The following is a 15,548-nucleotide window of genomic DNA, read 5'->3' on the forward strand; positions in this document are numbered from 1 at the left end:
ACCTCAAAATGGCGGAAAAAGAGAGGCTCCTACGGTGGCCGCGGAGGCCCTTCTGCCGCGGGGCCTTGTGGGGGATGTAGTCTTTCCGGGAAAAAGCATGTGCTTTGGGATTCAAAGAGTCTCCCGCTTGCTCTCTCTGGGAGAAGCCAAAGGTGAGGAAGAAGGAGGAGGGAAAGAGAAAGCAGCTGTGGCTCCTTTGGGACTATACCTCCCAGAATCCCCCTTTGTTGACCCCCCTGGGAGCATTCTGGGAGATATAGCCCCCTTTATTTAAAAAAGTCCAGTTCCCCAGGCTTACTTTTTTAGAAACTCCTTTTTTATATATAGGGAATTGGTGGCTTCATTGCTGTAACAGTTCCAGCTTTTCTGTTCCTTAAAGGCCAGGTATGGGGAAATTATAGATGCATTTATGTCTGTGTTTAGGCATACACATAGACACACTGTAGAAATAATGCAGTTTGACACCACTTTTAAGTGCCATAACTCCATCCTATGGGATCCTGGGATTTGTAGCCTTCAGTGTTGGAGAGCAAGGTTTTGTTCCAGGGGGCTTGCCATTGCCTTCCCCTGAGGCTGAGAGAGTGTGACTTGCCTGAAGCCAACCAGTGTGTTTAGAGAGCTGAGCCAGCATTCAAATACAAAGTTTTTCATAGAATCATAGAGTTGGAAGAGACCGCAAGGGCCCTGATCCAGTCCAACCCCATTCTGCCATGCAGGAACTCTCAGTCAAAGCATCCCCATTGACAGATGGCCATCCAGCCTCTGTTTAAAGACCTCCAAGGAAGGAGACTCCAAGGAAGGAGTGTGTTCCACTGTCAAACAGCCCTTACTCTCAGGAAGTTCTTCCTAATGTTGATCTGGAATCTCTTTTCCTGCAGCTTGCATCCATTGCTCCATTGGGTCCTGTTCCCTGAAGCAGCAGAAAACAAGCTTTCTCCCTCCTCAATATGACATCCCTTCAAGTATTTAAACAGGGCTTTCATATCACCTCTTAACCTTCTCTTCTCCAGGCTAAACATACCCAGCTACCTAAGTCTTTCCTCATAGGGCATGGTTTCCAGACCCTTCACCATCTTAGTCCCCCTCCTTTGGACACATGGCTCCTGTTTCTCAATGTCCTTTTTGAATTGTGGTGCCCAGAACTGGACACAATATTCCAGGTGAGGCCTGGACAAAGCAGAATATAGTGGCACTATGACTTCCCTTGATCTAGACACTATACTTTTATTGATGCAGCCTAAAATCGCATTGGCGTTTTTAGGTGCTGTGTCACACTGTTGACTCATGTTCAACTTGTGGTCTACTTGGACTCCCAGATCCCTTTCACATGTATAAATCTCATTCAGCCAGGTGTCCCCCATAATCCTATATCTGTGCATTTCATTTTTCCGCCCTAAGTGCAGTACCTTACATTTCTCCCTGTTGAAGTTCATTTTGTTAGTTTTGACCCAGCTTTCTAGTCTATTTAGGTCATTTTGAATCTTGATCCTGTCCTCTGGAGTATTAGCTATTCCTCCTAATTTGGTGTCATCACCAAATTTGATAAGTATTCCCCCAATTTTTTCCTCCAAGTCATTGATAAAGATGTTGAATAGCCCTGGGCCCAGGACAGAGCCCTGTGGAACACCACTGGTCACTTCTCTCCAGGATGAAAAGGAGCCATTGCTGACCATCCTTTGGGTTCTGCCAGTCAACCAATCAAAATCCATGTAACAGTTGCCTTGTCTAGCCCACATTTTACAAGCTTGTTTGCAAGAATGTCATGGGGAACCTTGTCAAAGGCCTTACGGAAATAAAGATCTACTATATCCACAGCATTCCCTTCATCTACCAAGCTGGTCATTTTATCAAAGAAAGAGATAAGGTTTCTCTGGCATGACTTCTTTCTCTGAAACCCGTGTTGACTTTTTGTGACTGTGGCATTGCTTTCTAGATCTTCACAGACTCTCTGTTTAATGATCTGCTTCAGAATCTTTCCTGGTATTGATGTCAATTAAAGTATGAAAGTGTTAAAACAATTACGCATTAAAATATACTTACAAACTATATACAAACCTTACGCTGACTTGCTGGTGCCGGTGCCTCACTAAACTACAAATCCCAGGATTCTATTGGATGGAGCCGTGACAGCTAAAGTGGTACAAAACTGCATTATTTCTACAGTGTAGATGCCCAAGCGTTGGACTATGGATACCAGGTCTGGATCCCCATTCGGCAATGGAAACTAACTGGGTGATGACCCACTCTCTCAGCCTGATTGGAAAGGCAATGGCAAACTCCCTCTGAACAAATCTTGCCAAGAAAACCCTATGATAGGTTTGCCTTAGGGTCGCCATAAGACAGAAATGCCTTGAAGGCACACAACAACACCAGCCTTAAAAGATTCGCCCCAAGTTCCTTGGTGTCTCTTCCTTCCAGCAGCGAGCGAAATCCTGGCTGCCAAAAGCCAACGGAGAAGGAAGAAAGTCCATATTACCTATGAATCTCCAGAAGGAAATGGCAAAGAAAGCGCAAAAGCAACGGAGGCCAAGAAGCTGAGATGGGAGCCCAAAAACTGGGAGCAACATTTGGCCAATATCCGGGAAATGAGGAAGGCAAGAGATGCACCGGTGGACCAGATGGGAGCCGGGAAATGCTATGATGCTGATGCTGCTCCAGAGGTGAGACAAATGTCATAGAATCATAGAATCAACTTGTCAACATCCTTTTGCAAGGATGGTTTTTGCAAGCATCATGGTTTGCAAGAGAAATAATTTGGAATATGGAGGGATTTTTGCTGTCTGTCAAGACTGGAGGCCCTACCCAGTCGATCCAGCAATGTTCACCATCAGTTTCTCTTCCGCTTTCTAGGTGATGCGCTACCAGGTTCTGTTGTCGCTCATGCTCTCCAGCCAAACCAAAGACCAGGTGACTTCGGCAGCCATGATGCGCCTGAGAGAACATGGCCTCACAGTCAACAACATCTTACAGACGGATGACATGGCTCTGGGTCAGCTCATCTATCCTGTGGGGTTTTGGAAGGTGAGTGGTTGGCTGGGATGAGTAGAGGGAGATGCAGATGGTAGTCGTTGAACAAGGGGCTCAGGATAAAATGTATTCCCTGCAGCAATCCATATAAAACCATTTTCCACTCCCACAGTGGGCTTTCCTCAAAGAGATGTACCTCAGCAATTTGTCCCAAAACTGGGGAATGACCTGCCGGAAGAGACGACAGCTGCATATGCTCTTTGGATGTAAAAAAGCATTGAAGACTCATCTCTTCCAGTAGGCTTACGAGATGAGTTTTTAAATTATGTATTTTAAACTATGAATTTTGGATGTGGATTGTTTTAATATGTGCACACCTTTTAAACTGATGTGTATTTTAAGTAACATGTTTTAACTGTTGTTGTTTGTTAATTATTGTTGTCCCTCACCTCAATCCATGGAAAGAAACAGGTTAATATTTATTTCTTATCTGCCTCTCTCATGGATCTTATTTGTCACCTCCCAATGGTGTCTGAAGCAAAAAGTCCTCTGGCTGACATTTGCCAGCCTAGTCCTAATCCTAGTGCGCCAGACCTTACTCAGTGTTTAAGAACATGTTTAGCTGCCAGCAACCAATTCCAAACCAAAGCATGCTGAATGCAAGATACAAAAGGGAGGAAAACCAACAGAGCAAGAGAGAGTACCTTCCAGTGGTTGTGGGCAGATCCATCCCCCAGGATCCCAGGTGGCCGCACCAGTCTGGTCACTTCTGGTTTTGAAAAATAAAAACCCATGGGCAAAAAATGGGTCTAGGGAAAGGAGGAACAGCCGGAAATGGCCCATTGTGTGCCCTCTTGGACACTTTGAGTTATGCTGGTGCACATTTTTTATGAAATAGGTTTTTGTGTGTGTCTCTGCAAAAACGTTTCTGGAGGTGGTGGGACACAAAATAGATTTTGGGCGGTTCACGCCTGTTCTGGAACATCTTCCTTTTCCTTTAACTCCAGCGCAAGGTGAAATACATAAAGGAAACCACAGCCATCCTGAAGCGGGACTACGCCAGTGACATTCCCAAGACAGTTGCAGAGCTGGTAAAGCTTCCCGGCGTTGGACCCAAGATGGCTCATTTGGTGATGGACATTGCCTGGCAGAATGTTTCTGGAATCGGTACTGTCAAATACTCTTGCTGTGTCCACATTTCTTTTAGGACAGGTTTTGGATCAGCTGGTTCTTAAGCCTTCATTTGAGACTCTTGTAGTCTCAGCTTCTATATAACAGGACTTAAATTTTGGCTGACAGGCTAGTAAAACAGCAGAGGTGGCAAGGAACAGGGATTTTTCTCTGAATTAGCAATTCTTTTAAAACACTCTGACATGTCCCAAGACGAGGGCAGCTTTCCAGTAAGCTTATATTGCAACAGGGACTGAACTGCCATTTGAACAACAGACCTGTGAAGCAGGCTAGTTTTTTGTATTTCTCCCTGTTGTAGAGGTCAAGAAGCAGAGAGGATCTGTCCAAAGACACTTAGAGAGTTTGGGGCAGGAGTAAGATTTGAACTGGAGTCTTCCTGGGTCACACTGTTAGCCATTTTGTTGTTGAAAAACAGTTCTTCTGCAATAACATCTACAAAGCAGCGATACCTTTAGGAGGACAACCAAAATGCACGAAACACATGGTGCAAGTTTTCAATGCTTCATGGGCTTCTTCATCGGAAGGGGTTAAAATCATACAGAAGATAGGAAAATATGATGTAGTCATGGGGCTACATTTTGTCAAGATGTTGTTGTTCTCAGTGGAGATGATAGTAAGGAGAGCTATTCATGTGGCCAACATGGATACCCCTGAATGTGTTTTTGAATTGTCCTACAAGTTCTCCACCTCATCTGAGAATCCCTAGCTTGGATTTGGGATTTGGATTTGGATTCCTGGAATAGGCAGAAGATGGCGCCATGCTCCCATCATCATTTATTATATCAGCGCACTGTTCTGTTGTGGGATTGTTTTGCAACACAATCCCAAATTCTGATTTAAGGCATATTAAAATGTCCCTGTGTTGGGACTGTAAAGTCATGGGAAACCTGACCTTACAATTTCTTTCCAACCATATACCAGAATATAGCCTTTTGCCTCTTCCTGACTCTCAGCATCACTTCCATAGGTGTGGACACCCATGTGCATCGGATTTCCAACCGGCTGAGATGGACCAAGAAAGAAACTACAATTCCCGAGGAGACGAGACAAGCCCTGGAGGAATGGCTGCCCCGGTGAGCAAGTTGGGATGAGATTTTGAGTGTTTCCACATGGTTCTGGTTTCCTCAGTGGCACTTTCCTGTTTTTCTTTCAACTACATCTCCGTTTCCTGTTTTAATAGGGATTCTTAGGCTGTTAGATTTGGATGTGGAGAAGGGGATATATTACTTTCTTGCAGCCAAAAATCAAGAGAGCCTTGTGGCAACCTAAAAATTGGAGGGTTTTATTTGGCATCAACTTTCATGGGGCCCTTTCACATTGCACAGTTATAGCACCATGATTCCACTTTAAGTGCCATAGTTACTATTGAATTCTGGTCTTTATAGTTTGGGGGACACTCAGTCAGAGAGCTCTGGGGCCACCGTAATCTACAAATCCCAGGATTCCAGAGGATGAAGCCATGGCAGTTAAAGCATTGACAAACTGCATTCATTCTACCATGTAGATGCAGCCTGGGTGCATCTTCATTTCATTGCATGGCATCCACGCTGCAGAATTAATGGGATTTATAGATCAGTAGTTATGTGAGATATTTAGCCTCTGTCAGAGAGCTCTGGAGCCATGGCAGGTAAAGCGGTGTCAAACTGCATTCATTTTGCAGTGTGGCAGCAGCCGGAGTTGACTTATAGATAACAACAATAAGGTACCATGTGTCTGTTCTAATGTTTTCACCTTATAAGGGTTATTTTAGCTTCCAGTTAAGTGATACAATTGAAATTAAGCTTGCATATTAATACAGCCTCACCTCCCTTTTGTGACAGTACTGAGGGCCACATGAGGCAAATTAAAGGGCACATTTTAAACGGATCCCATCTCACATTGCAGTAGAAAAACTGCACCCAAAATAGCTTCAAAAATGACTTTTGACTTAGCAGGCACCCGGAGGCACACCCTTCCTTCCCCTCAAGCTCTGGGCTACATTAGGAAAGTATGATGGTGAGCAGGCTGGGTTTTATTTTTAATATCCCCCCCCCCAGGAGGTTTGTCCACCATTTTTACTACTGACAACTCCCCAATAAGCTTCTGAAGATCCCATGAGCAATTTGGGATAAAAGTTCGAAAAGCATTAATCACAGACCAGTGTCACTAAACTTGCTTTAATCCATTTGGTTTCCTTTCTAATCCTTTCTGGAGTAAAAACACATGCAGTTTGTCACCAGCCTGTGTGAAGCTGCCTCTGAAATGTATTTTGCAAATTACACAAGTTACAAATGTAGTAGCTTTAGAGTATTTAGGCCATGTTAGAATACCTGAAATATATTCTTTTTTCTTTCCTCACCCAACAGGGATGTCTGGAGTGAGATAAACTGGCTGCTTGTTGGATTTGGTCAGCAGATCTGCTTGCCCATAAGCCCACGTTGCAGCGAGTGCCTCAACAAGAACATCTGCCCAGCTTCCAGAAAGTCTTGAGATACAAAAAATGAACTGACCACTTTATTGGTCTCTCACTGGTCCAAGAAAACAAGATTCCTGTGAAGATGAGACTTGAAGATGGGTGACGCTTTAGATGACCTGACTCTTTTTGGAATAGGGGACTAACGGAAGAAGGATTTTGACTCTGAAATATTGTTGGGTTGCAGCCATGGCTTATTTCTGGACTCTAGCGCATGCATGGATGGAAGGTCTCCAGCAGTGCAACCTTCTTAGAAGGCCATAGAGATGTTTGCGGTATGGAGTCCCAGACTGTCCTGAAGGCTTAAAAGTGGCACACCATGTGGAAAGCTATTTCATAGTGTGCCATTTTTAATCCCAACACAAGTACTCCCCCTGAAATGAATGGAAGTTGTTATGGCTTATGCAGTTGATTTCAGTGGGTCTACTCTGGTTTGGGACTAGTTGGCTTTAGCTCTGTGTTTTTAAGGCCTAAGTCAAGGGATGGCATCACACAGCCCTGAATGTGTTGTTGCGCTCCCCACCATGGGCTTGATGGGACTTGCAGTCCAACAGGAAGGGCATGTAATTTCCATGGCTGGTCTAAACGCAGTTATTAGGTTGACATATACTAGATGCGTTGATTCAGTGGAGCTTAGCTAAGTGTTGACTTTCCATCTTCCTAGTGATTCAGTGGATCTACTTTAGTTGGGGACCAACAGTTGGATTTGGACCAAAATAGGGGTAGTTAGAGAAGGCAAGATGGCATGATAAAGTTATCTGTTTCTCTAAGTTTGGGATGTGCTGCATAGACTCAGAACTGTGTAGGTCTAAAATTGAGGACTTGGTTGAGGGTTGAAAATGATCCGATGAAAACATGAGTTCAGTTTGCCTTTGGCTGGCAAAGATACACGTTTTTGAGCAGCTGCTGGAGGACTCCCTGGCAATGAACCTGACCTGTTATCAGGGATTTCTGAAGGATTGGCTCGCTTTGGCATTCCTGGCCTCTTTTTTATTCCTCCCTCTAAAGGGCAAGACTGCTTTCTGAGAGCACCGTTTGCAAAGCTGCCGGTCCTGCAACAGTGCCTTTGCATGCGCATACTTTTCCCCAGACTCGACCCCTCCTAGGAAATATTTGTAGATCCTGTCCGTCTGGCTTGCCCTCCTGGAATTGCCAATTTAAATGCTAATAAGCTTGTTACCAGGCAGAAACCATTATCCGCCTCTGTATATGATGTCATTTTGTGCCTGGCAAAGAGGCGCATGGAGGTATGAGCCTTGACTAAGGAAGGCAGGCTGGAGGTTGAAAAACAGCCAGGCCTGCTGGTTTTGGGGGTGGATGGAACAAAATTTAACTGTGCAACCCCCGGGATCATGATGCCAGTGAGATCCAAACTCAAGTGACTGCGAGAAAGTGTTTGGGAGTGCATTGCAATGGCTGATCCCATGTCAGTTGCCAGGGAATGTGAATCCACTCCAGAATTCAATCCAAACTGTAAAAGAGCTATCCAAGAGCTTCCTCTATTTGGGGAAGAAGGCTGAGCAACCTCAGATGAGCTCTTACATTTTAACAGCCTTTTAACTCATGCTTTTTGTATGATGGGCCGAAAGCCAACATCATAAGACGTAGTAGTTACAAATGCGTGACTTAAGGGCTTGTCTACATGGGGGATTTCTCCCAAATTCCCCTTGGGCTTGCTGTGTCCTGGTAACATGACACAGGCCAAAAACGCCAAATTGGGATTCAGGTCTTCCTTCCATGCTACCCCCAATTTCATCTGAAGTCCCTCTCAAAAATCGCTTCTGGATTTGGGCTTACTGGTGGGTATAGTCTACAGGGGTGTCTGTACCTCCTAGTAAGCCCAAATGCATCCATATTCCTTTGCAGTCCCTCTCAAAATGGGGGCCAGAAGTGATCTTGGCTGCCACCATTTTGAGACGGATCACAGAGGAAGGGAATTCAACCTCAATGCCATTGCTCACCCTTGGTCTCAGATTCCAGTACCCAAAACATACAAAGCTGCATCTTTGAAACAGTAGGCTACAGAAAGAGTGCTAAAACATTTTAAAAACAAAAGAAAACCCAATACTCTTTAAGTCTCACTGTACATGAGAAACCAGTTTTATTATTATTAACATTTTAGTATACATTTCTTTTTACACAATGCAATTAACAGCTCTTTTATAACTCTTTGAGAAGATTTCTAAGATGTGCAGAAACTAAGTGGTTACTGAGCTTATACGACGATGGCAGAGAAACGTGCTTTTAAACTGCGATTAAATCATTCCATGGAAAAGATGGAGACCATTTGGGGGGGCTGCGAGGGAGAGAAGTTGCGCTGGACCAGGGAGCCAAAGAAACCTGGGTTGGTATATATTTCCATTATGAGATTTTCAGTATGTTCTTATCCTCAAAGCCATGCTTTTTGGCCACCCACAACATATATCTTTAGACTGACAGAAATCCAAGGCAAAATTCTCTTGGGAGAGTTGCATTGCAATTTTGCAACATCCATATCCAACTGCCGTAATGTTAGGTGAACCAACAAAATTATGTTTGTGCATTGCGACAAATGCACAATGGGAATGATGTACATTGGGACACCGGCTACAAAGTGCCAATGTACAACGGGACATCTTTGCAATTCATGCTTCCTTGTAGAGAAGTGTGCATAAAGTTAGGCAATGCAAATTGTCTTACCCAAGCCTGGGCCAGGTTTCTTGATGAATTTGGGAGCCACATTTTAATGTGCCAATAATTCATTGCTTAACAATGCAATGGGGAGAAATGCACACCTCCATTTATAGGGGCCCACACACTTCCTTCACCTTAGTTTGAAATACAACTCCCTACAATAAAAACCAAACCCTGCAAGAGCATTAAGCGGAGCCATCCCCAGAGCTAAAATGAAGAGCTCTCCAAAAAATTCTTATCCAGTCGTTTCACACAGACCTTGAAATGTTTACTTTTTTGCACTACAGTTCCCAGAATATCCTGCTGGCTCTGGGGGAGACTGGGACTTGTTGGTCAAAAAAGTAACTTCTCCAGACTTTGGATTCATTTCAGGCAGAAGCACTCTTCAATCTGAGTTATGGCCAGCCTCACCAAGTAAAGTGACTTGTTTAAAAGCAAACTGTCCTTTCCAAAAGCCACATTTCATTTCACAGACATCCCGTATCCTTCAGGAATAGGTCATTCTGACCCCAAAAACTGAAATTTAGACGTACAACATCCAAATGGCATCTGGTCCATGAAGCTCCCTCATCCATTTCTTGTGAAATCCATGCCTTCAGATAAAACTTTGGAATTCACTGCAATGCCTTAGTGCAGCAGGTCTGAATCGGGAGCCTTCAATGCTTTGGAAAAGTTATTTTTGCAGGATTATACCCCCCAGAATCCCCCAGCGTTGCCATTAAAAAGCAATTTTTCAAATCTCCAACCAACACATTGACTCACAAATACTAAGCCAGGGCTGCAAACCCGACAGGTTTTCAGTCGATATGTGATGTTTGATGAGAATAATTTTGGTTCAAACTCTGGAGTCCTTTCAAAGGGGACACAATATGCACAACCTTTCCAACAACAGGTTTTGGTCATCTATGGCTTTTGCCAACACTTATGGAGCTGCCCAAAATGTCCTTCCTAAGTGATTCCCAAAAAACGGTGCAAAGCAAAGTAAGAAGAACTTTACTTTTGCACCAATATTTTTTAATTACTCAGTACAATTATGCAGCCTCCTTTGCAACACACACGCACACACACCAGTCCTCTCCAGAAAGGAATACACAATAATCTAAGGCACCTTATTCAGCTTGGTCATTTACAAAAATATACACAAAGCCCTCAAGTATCTTTGCGTCAAAGGGCACTTGTTCATCTCCGAGAACGTTGACAACAAAGCGTTTCTTCTTTTTAAAAGGCTGAACATACATTGTGCATTTAGGCCCCATGTTGAAGGTTGGCAAATGCTTGTTTGCATACCTCTGTTGTTGCAGTTGCAATAAAGAAAACCTGCATCCCATCTAGCTCACTTTTTAAATCATTGTTTTCGGTTGCAAGAACGGTCTGGAACCTTCTTGGTGACTTTCACAAGCATGACTTGCCCTGATGTTTTATGACATGACATGGTCTCTAGAGTCTAGCTTCTTTGCGCAGATCTGACCCCTGACTTTAACAGCCACAGATCGGCCAAGGAGTGTGTCAGAAATGTACCCAACTAGAGCCAATGCCCTCCTAGATTTCCTGCATTAAGTATCCTGGTAGCATGATATGCTCCGCCAGTATAAAACAGGAACTCGGAGTAAAAGGTGATGCTTCAAACTCACAAAACTTTTGTGCATCTGCCTTGCTGCTTCCAAATACATTTGTGACATCTTTCGGAAACTTGTGTTCCTTTTTAATTCCCCTTTCTGACTACCAAGAGCTCCGATGCGGCTCTCTGAGATGCATTGATAATGGACCTGTTGTTTTGTGCATTCACCTCGACTCTGACTTATGAAGACCCTCTGCTTGGATTTTCTTGGCCGAGGTTTATTCAGAGGAGGTTTGCCATTGCCTTCCTCTAAGGCTGAGAGACTGTGACTTGACACCTGGGGGGTTTCCATGGTCAAACAGGGATTCGAACGCTGGTCTCCTACAGTCCTATCCCAACACTCAAACCATGACACCATGCTTGCTCTCAGTGGCAACCCTTGGCCAGATTTATTCAGAGGGATGTTCAGCCCCATTGCTTTCCTCCTAACTATGAGACCTTGATTTATCTAAGGTCGCCAAGACTGATCAGGGATTCGAACCCTGGTCTCCCAGAGACGTAGTCCAACACTCAGACCACTATAAGTCACTGCCTCTAAGGAATACCCTGCCAAACACTTTCCTTACCAAGGCTGTATAGCAAGAAGTTTTTAATGCTCCTAGTTGGAAAGAAGGTTGGTACAGCAATATTAATACAGCAATATTAAAAAGTGGTGCCTTTCTCTTTGTTCGTTTAATGTCCTGGGAGTGAAAATAGCAGTAAATTTGGAGATGAAACTGGTTTGCGCCAAACCCTCTTGTACCAACTTTACTTGGCCTTTGCCTGCTGGAAACTTCCATCCTCTGCCAGCAAAAAACTCTTTCTCAGAGGGACTCTCTCAAGAACATTGCTGCTCCTTGGATACAATCATTTTCCTGTCCTTCTCCCCAGCCTCACTTTAAAAAGCATTATTTCCAGTTTCTTGCTGCAGCCAAAACGAACGCAGAACAGAATTCCTTATAAATGTCAGGATTCAAGGAGGGGCTCCGTCCCCCCCTGCTTTTCCCCAATTTTTCATGCCGCTTGCATCCTTCCGCCAATAGCTATGGCAATTCTGCAACATGAAAAGCCAACTTTTGCTAAATCGGCTTTTGCAAAAGTTTTATTTTTCCCTAAAAGGGGCAAAGAGAGACGAGACAAATGGGAAAAGATTCTGCTTTGCAAAGCGGAGGATTTCTTGTGCACTTAGCTTAGAAAGAGAGGGTTTTTCAAAGACGAGCTGCAAACAAATGAAACCATGTTTTCCCCTCTTTAAAAAATCATCAGCTCAAGATTGAAAGCCACTGAGAAAACTTACAATCGTGGAATGGTTAAGCCAGCATTTGGATGAGGATGCTAACACTGTAGCCCATAAACCATAACTTTTTGTTACGTGGAAAGAAAGGGAGGGAAATAGGCTCTGGTTTGCAACGCTAAAAGGAAGCTAAAAGGAAGAGAAGGCCGTGGGAAGGAGAGAGAGAGGAAGAAACTCAAAACCATAATATAAAAAATGGTCCTGTAAATAATATATTCTAAATATTGCAAGTTAAGTGATCCAAAAATGAAAACAAAAATAATGTAGGATTACTGCTTTTCCCTGGGTGCTACGATCGGAGATTCAGCTACCTTTCTATGACATTAACAGTCCTGCAGTTTCAGTCTTTCTTTCTTTCTTTCTTTCTCCCTCTCTCTTTCTTACTTTCTCTCTCTCTCTTTGTGTGACTGCTTTTGTTTCCATAAGAGAAGCCTGGAAGGAATAAAGAAATCTGCCTTGTACGAAACAACGCAAATCTATCGGGAGGGAGGAGAAAACAGCTGAGCCATGGAGCCTCTTGGAGCTTTGCCCGCGATTGGGATGGAGCATGATTCGTGCACATTGCAAATGTCTTGTTGCAAAAGGAGGAGGAGAAGGAGCCGGAATGGAAGCAGGAGCGACTCGGCTGGCTCAGAAGTTGCTAAAAATCTCCCGCTTCTTGTTCCAGTCCATTTGTGGGGCTCTCTTGTTCACCCGCTTGGCCCGCACTTTCTCTTTGGCTTCCGCGGCTGTTGGGCTCAGGTTCAAGCCGCTCTCTTCAAATGGATCCTTCTTCTGGGGCTCTCCCACCTGAAAGAGAATCCAACAGATGCATTCATTGCGCACACAGACACACACATTTCTTTTGTTCCACTATTGTCACTCTTCAAACTAGTTTGTCAGGTTTTGGAAGCATTGAAACCACAACAAAAAGTTTTAAAACTCAAAGAGGATCTCTGGTTTTGGTTCTGTCGCAGGCAATGCTGCCTCTGCTCTTGGAAGTGTCACAAGGTGAACCACAAATCCATTCAAACTTCAGCAAAACTTTTGGGAATTTCAGATACATATTGTTATAATTTAAAGATATAGCCGTGTTAGTCTATAGCATCTGTAGGTAGAGAGATCTTGTAGTACCTTCGAGACTCATTGAAAGAAAGAAGTTGGCAACATGAGCTTTCCTAGACTTCAGTCTACTTCCTCAGGTGCATTTGGATTTGGAGTTGCATTACTTCCCAAATGCATCTGAGGAAGTCGACTGAAGTCTAGAGAAGCGCATGCTGCCAACTTCTTTAATAATAATAATAATAATAATAATAATATTTAATTTTTGTCCCGCCTCTCCCATAGGATCAAGGCAGCTTTCAGTTAGTCTCAAATGTGCTACAAGATCTCTCTACATATTATTATGATTATTACATCTAAATGCATCTGAAGAAGTAAACTGAAGTCCACAAAAACTCCTGCTGCCAACTTCTTTCTTTCAGTTAGTCTCAAAGGCGCTACAAGATCTCTCTACAAACAGATGAATATTGTGTTACAATTTGTATACAGGTGTATAATTCAATTAGCAAAGCCTCTGATAAAGACGCTTTTTGGATATTTTGGAATTTCACATAAGAGATGCTGAGGCTATGGATTGCACACCTTTGGAAGAGCTGGATGTTTTTTCAGTGTAGTTTTATTTTTTATTAAGCACCACGTATGCCGATGGCACGATATAAATAACATCTGCATAACTGAAGACCAGGGATGGAAAGAATATTCAAAAATATTCATAGTATGTGTTTCATGTGCAAATAAACCTCCATGAAAAGATTCTTGGACTGATGGGAATCTTCGTCATGCAGGACTACTTTGGCACAAAATTTGTGCATGGTTGTTTTGCACAGAAAACAGCATTTTATGCACAGCGAACAGCACTTTCTGAGCAGGAAACAGTTTTGCTCCAAAAAGATATGATTTTCTGCCCTGAAAATGCTGCAGAAAAGACTACAAACATGTACGAATTTTGCACTGCAAAAGCCCTGAATTGCGAACAGACTGGCTTTCAGAGATTCTCTTGCAGCAGGAAAAAGGTTGTTAAAATTAAAATTACTCATTGCTTCCTTTGAGAAGAGATTTAGTAAAGCATTACCATTGAAGACAAGGACCAAACTGATGCACGCACGTACAACAGGAGAGCTACAGCTGTTTGCAAAACCCCAGCAAAGCCAAGGGGAAAATTCATGCTTTTTGTCTCCCTCGCTCCAATTTCTGGCGTGGAAAGAATGCAGCTTTTTGGACTCCAGGAAATTTGGAGCTCAAAGCTTCCTTGTAGAGGTGAGAACCGAAACTCAAACCTCTCCTCTCTGGTCTTTGCAAAACTCCTTCAACTCAAGGCCTGCACAATATCTATTTACTTATTTTCCCCTCCATTTAAAAGGAAAAGGAAATAATAAGTTGCATTGCATTGTAAAAAAATACATCTTTTTTTCTTTCTGCTTTTACAGTTGAATGCAATTAAGCTTTTAAAAAATCTTTTTATAAATTGCAAGGCTTCGAGGAGAGAAGGTGGTCTGGCCATTTGCCGGCTTTTTCTGTGGGTATCTATGGGGATATATGTTCATTTTGAAACCTCTGCCTCTTCCTTGTCTTGTTCTGTAGGGCCTTTCATTCGAAGGGGTCCCTGAAGGATAAAATAAAGAGGAAGGCAGCTTGACTCTGGCCGCATCGGCAGATGTTTTGACCGTTTTGCCGTAACAACGAGTTACAGATTTTTGGATGCAGAGAGGGAAAAGGGGAGAAAAGTTGCAAACAAAAGCACCAGGATGGTGTGAAGGGAAGAAACATGGGCCTGTTACAGACAGCCAAAATAAAGCTGCTTTGAGTGACAGTGGAGGTATGGTGTTTCAATGATGTATGCATCCTAAGAGTCCAGAAGCCACACCAAAGCCACGTTCCAGTCGTTAGGGCTGGAGCATGGCTTTGGTGCGACTTCTGGACTCTTAGGACACATGCATCATTGAAACACCATACCTCCACTGTGACTCGAAGCAGCTTTATTTTGGCTGTCTGTAACAGGCCATAGAGTCCCAAAGTGCTTGTCAAGAACAGAAGAAGAACAGGAAAAGGAGGAAGAGAAGATAAATTTTGGAACAGCGAAGTGGTTGGAGTGTTGGGCAAATTACTCCGGAGACCAGGATTCAATTCAGTATCATGGTTATGGCTGCCTAACCTAGACTTACAGCTCCATAAATGGTTGGTGTTCGTGAAGACTAGCCTTGGGCTACCAGGGTTCGATTCCCAGCTCGGCCATGCAAAGCCATTGGTTGATCTTGCGCAAGTCACACTCTCTCAGCCTCAAGGGAAGGCAATGGCAATTCCTCTCTGAATGAATCGCCTTAGGGTTGCCATAA

At 43.5% G+C, this 15,548-nt stretch overlaps 2 protein-coding genes across 4 annotated transcripts in view; one reads left to right on the forward strand and one right to left on the reverse strand.

Moving 5' to 3' along the window:
• Nucleotides 1-44: 44 nt before the first annotated feature.
• On the forward strand, nt 45-8,687 carry LOC149306194 (endonuclease III-like protein 1). 2 transcript variants are annotated; one of them, XM_089540506.1, is made up of 6 exons: nt 45-152; nt 2,419-2,660; nt 2,851-3,021; nt 3,975-4,134; nt 5,126-5,231; nt 6,504-8,687. In XM_089540506.1, the coding sequence occupies exons 1-6, from the start codon at nt 98-100 to the stop codon at nt 6,625-6,627; spliced, it is 858 nt and encodes a 285-aa protein (XP_089396632.1). In that variant the 5' UTR covers nt 45-97; the 3' UTR covers nt 6,628-8,687. The 2 variants fall into 2 exon arrangements, with proteins under 2 accessions (XP_089396632.1, XP_089396633.1); XM_089540507.1 differs by having other exon boundaries at nt 2,422-2,660.
• A 1-nt stretch (nt 8,688) lies between these two features.
• Nucleotides 8,689-15,548, reverse strand: part of LOC149306195 (Na(+)/H(+) exchange regulatory cofactor NHE-RF2-like) — a 55,526-nt gene continuing 48,666 nt past the window's right edge. For both annotated transcript variants that reach the window (XM_089540505.1, XM_089540504.1), the window contains one exon: nt 8,689-12,963. In XM_089540505.1, the coding sequence (XP_089396631.1) occupies nt 12,805-12,963 (159 nt within the window). In that variant the 3' untranslated portion in view covers nt 8,689-12,804. The remainder of the gene's footprint in view (nt 12,964-15,548) is intronic.

The sequence above is a fragment of the Sceloporus occidentalis genome, unplaced genomic scaffold (genome assembly GCF_023333645.1).
Source record: "Sceloporus occidentalis isolate IW3139 unplaced genomic scaffold, rSceOcc1.0.p SCAF_10, whole genome shotgun sequence".
Lineage (NCBI taxonomy): Eukaryota > Metazoa > Chordata > Lepidosauria > Squamata > Phrynosomatidae > Sceloporus > Sceloporus occidentalis.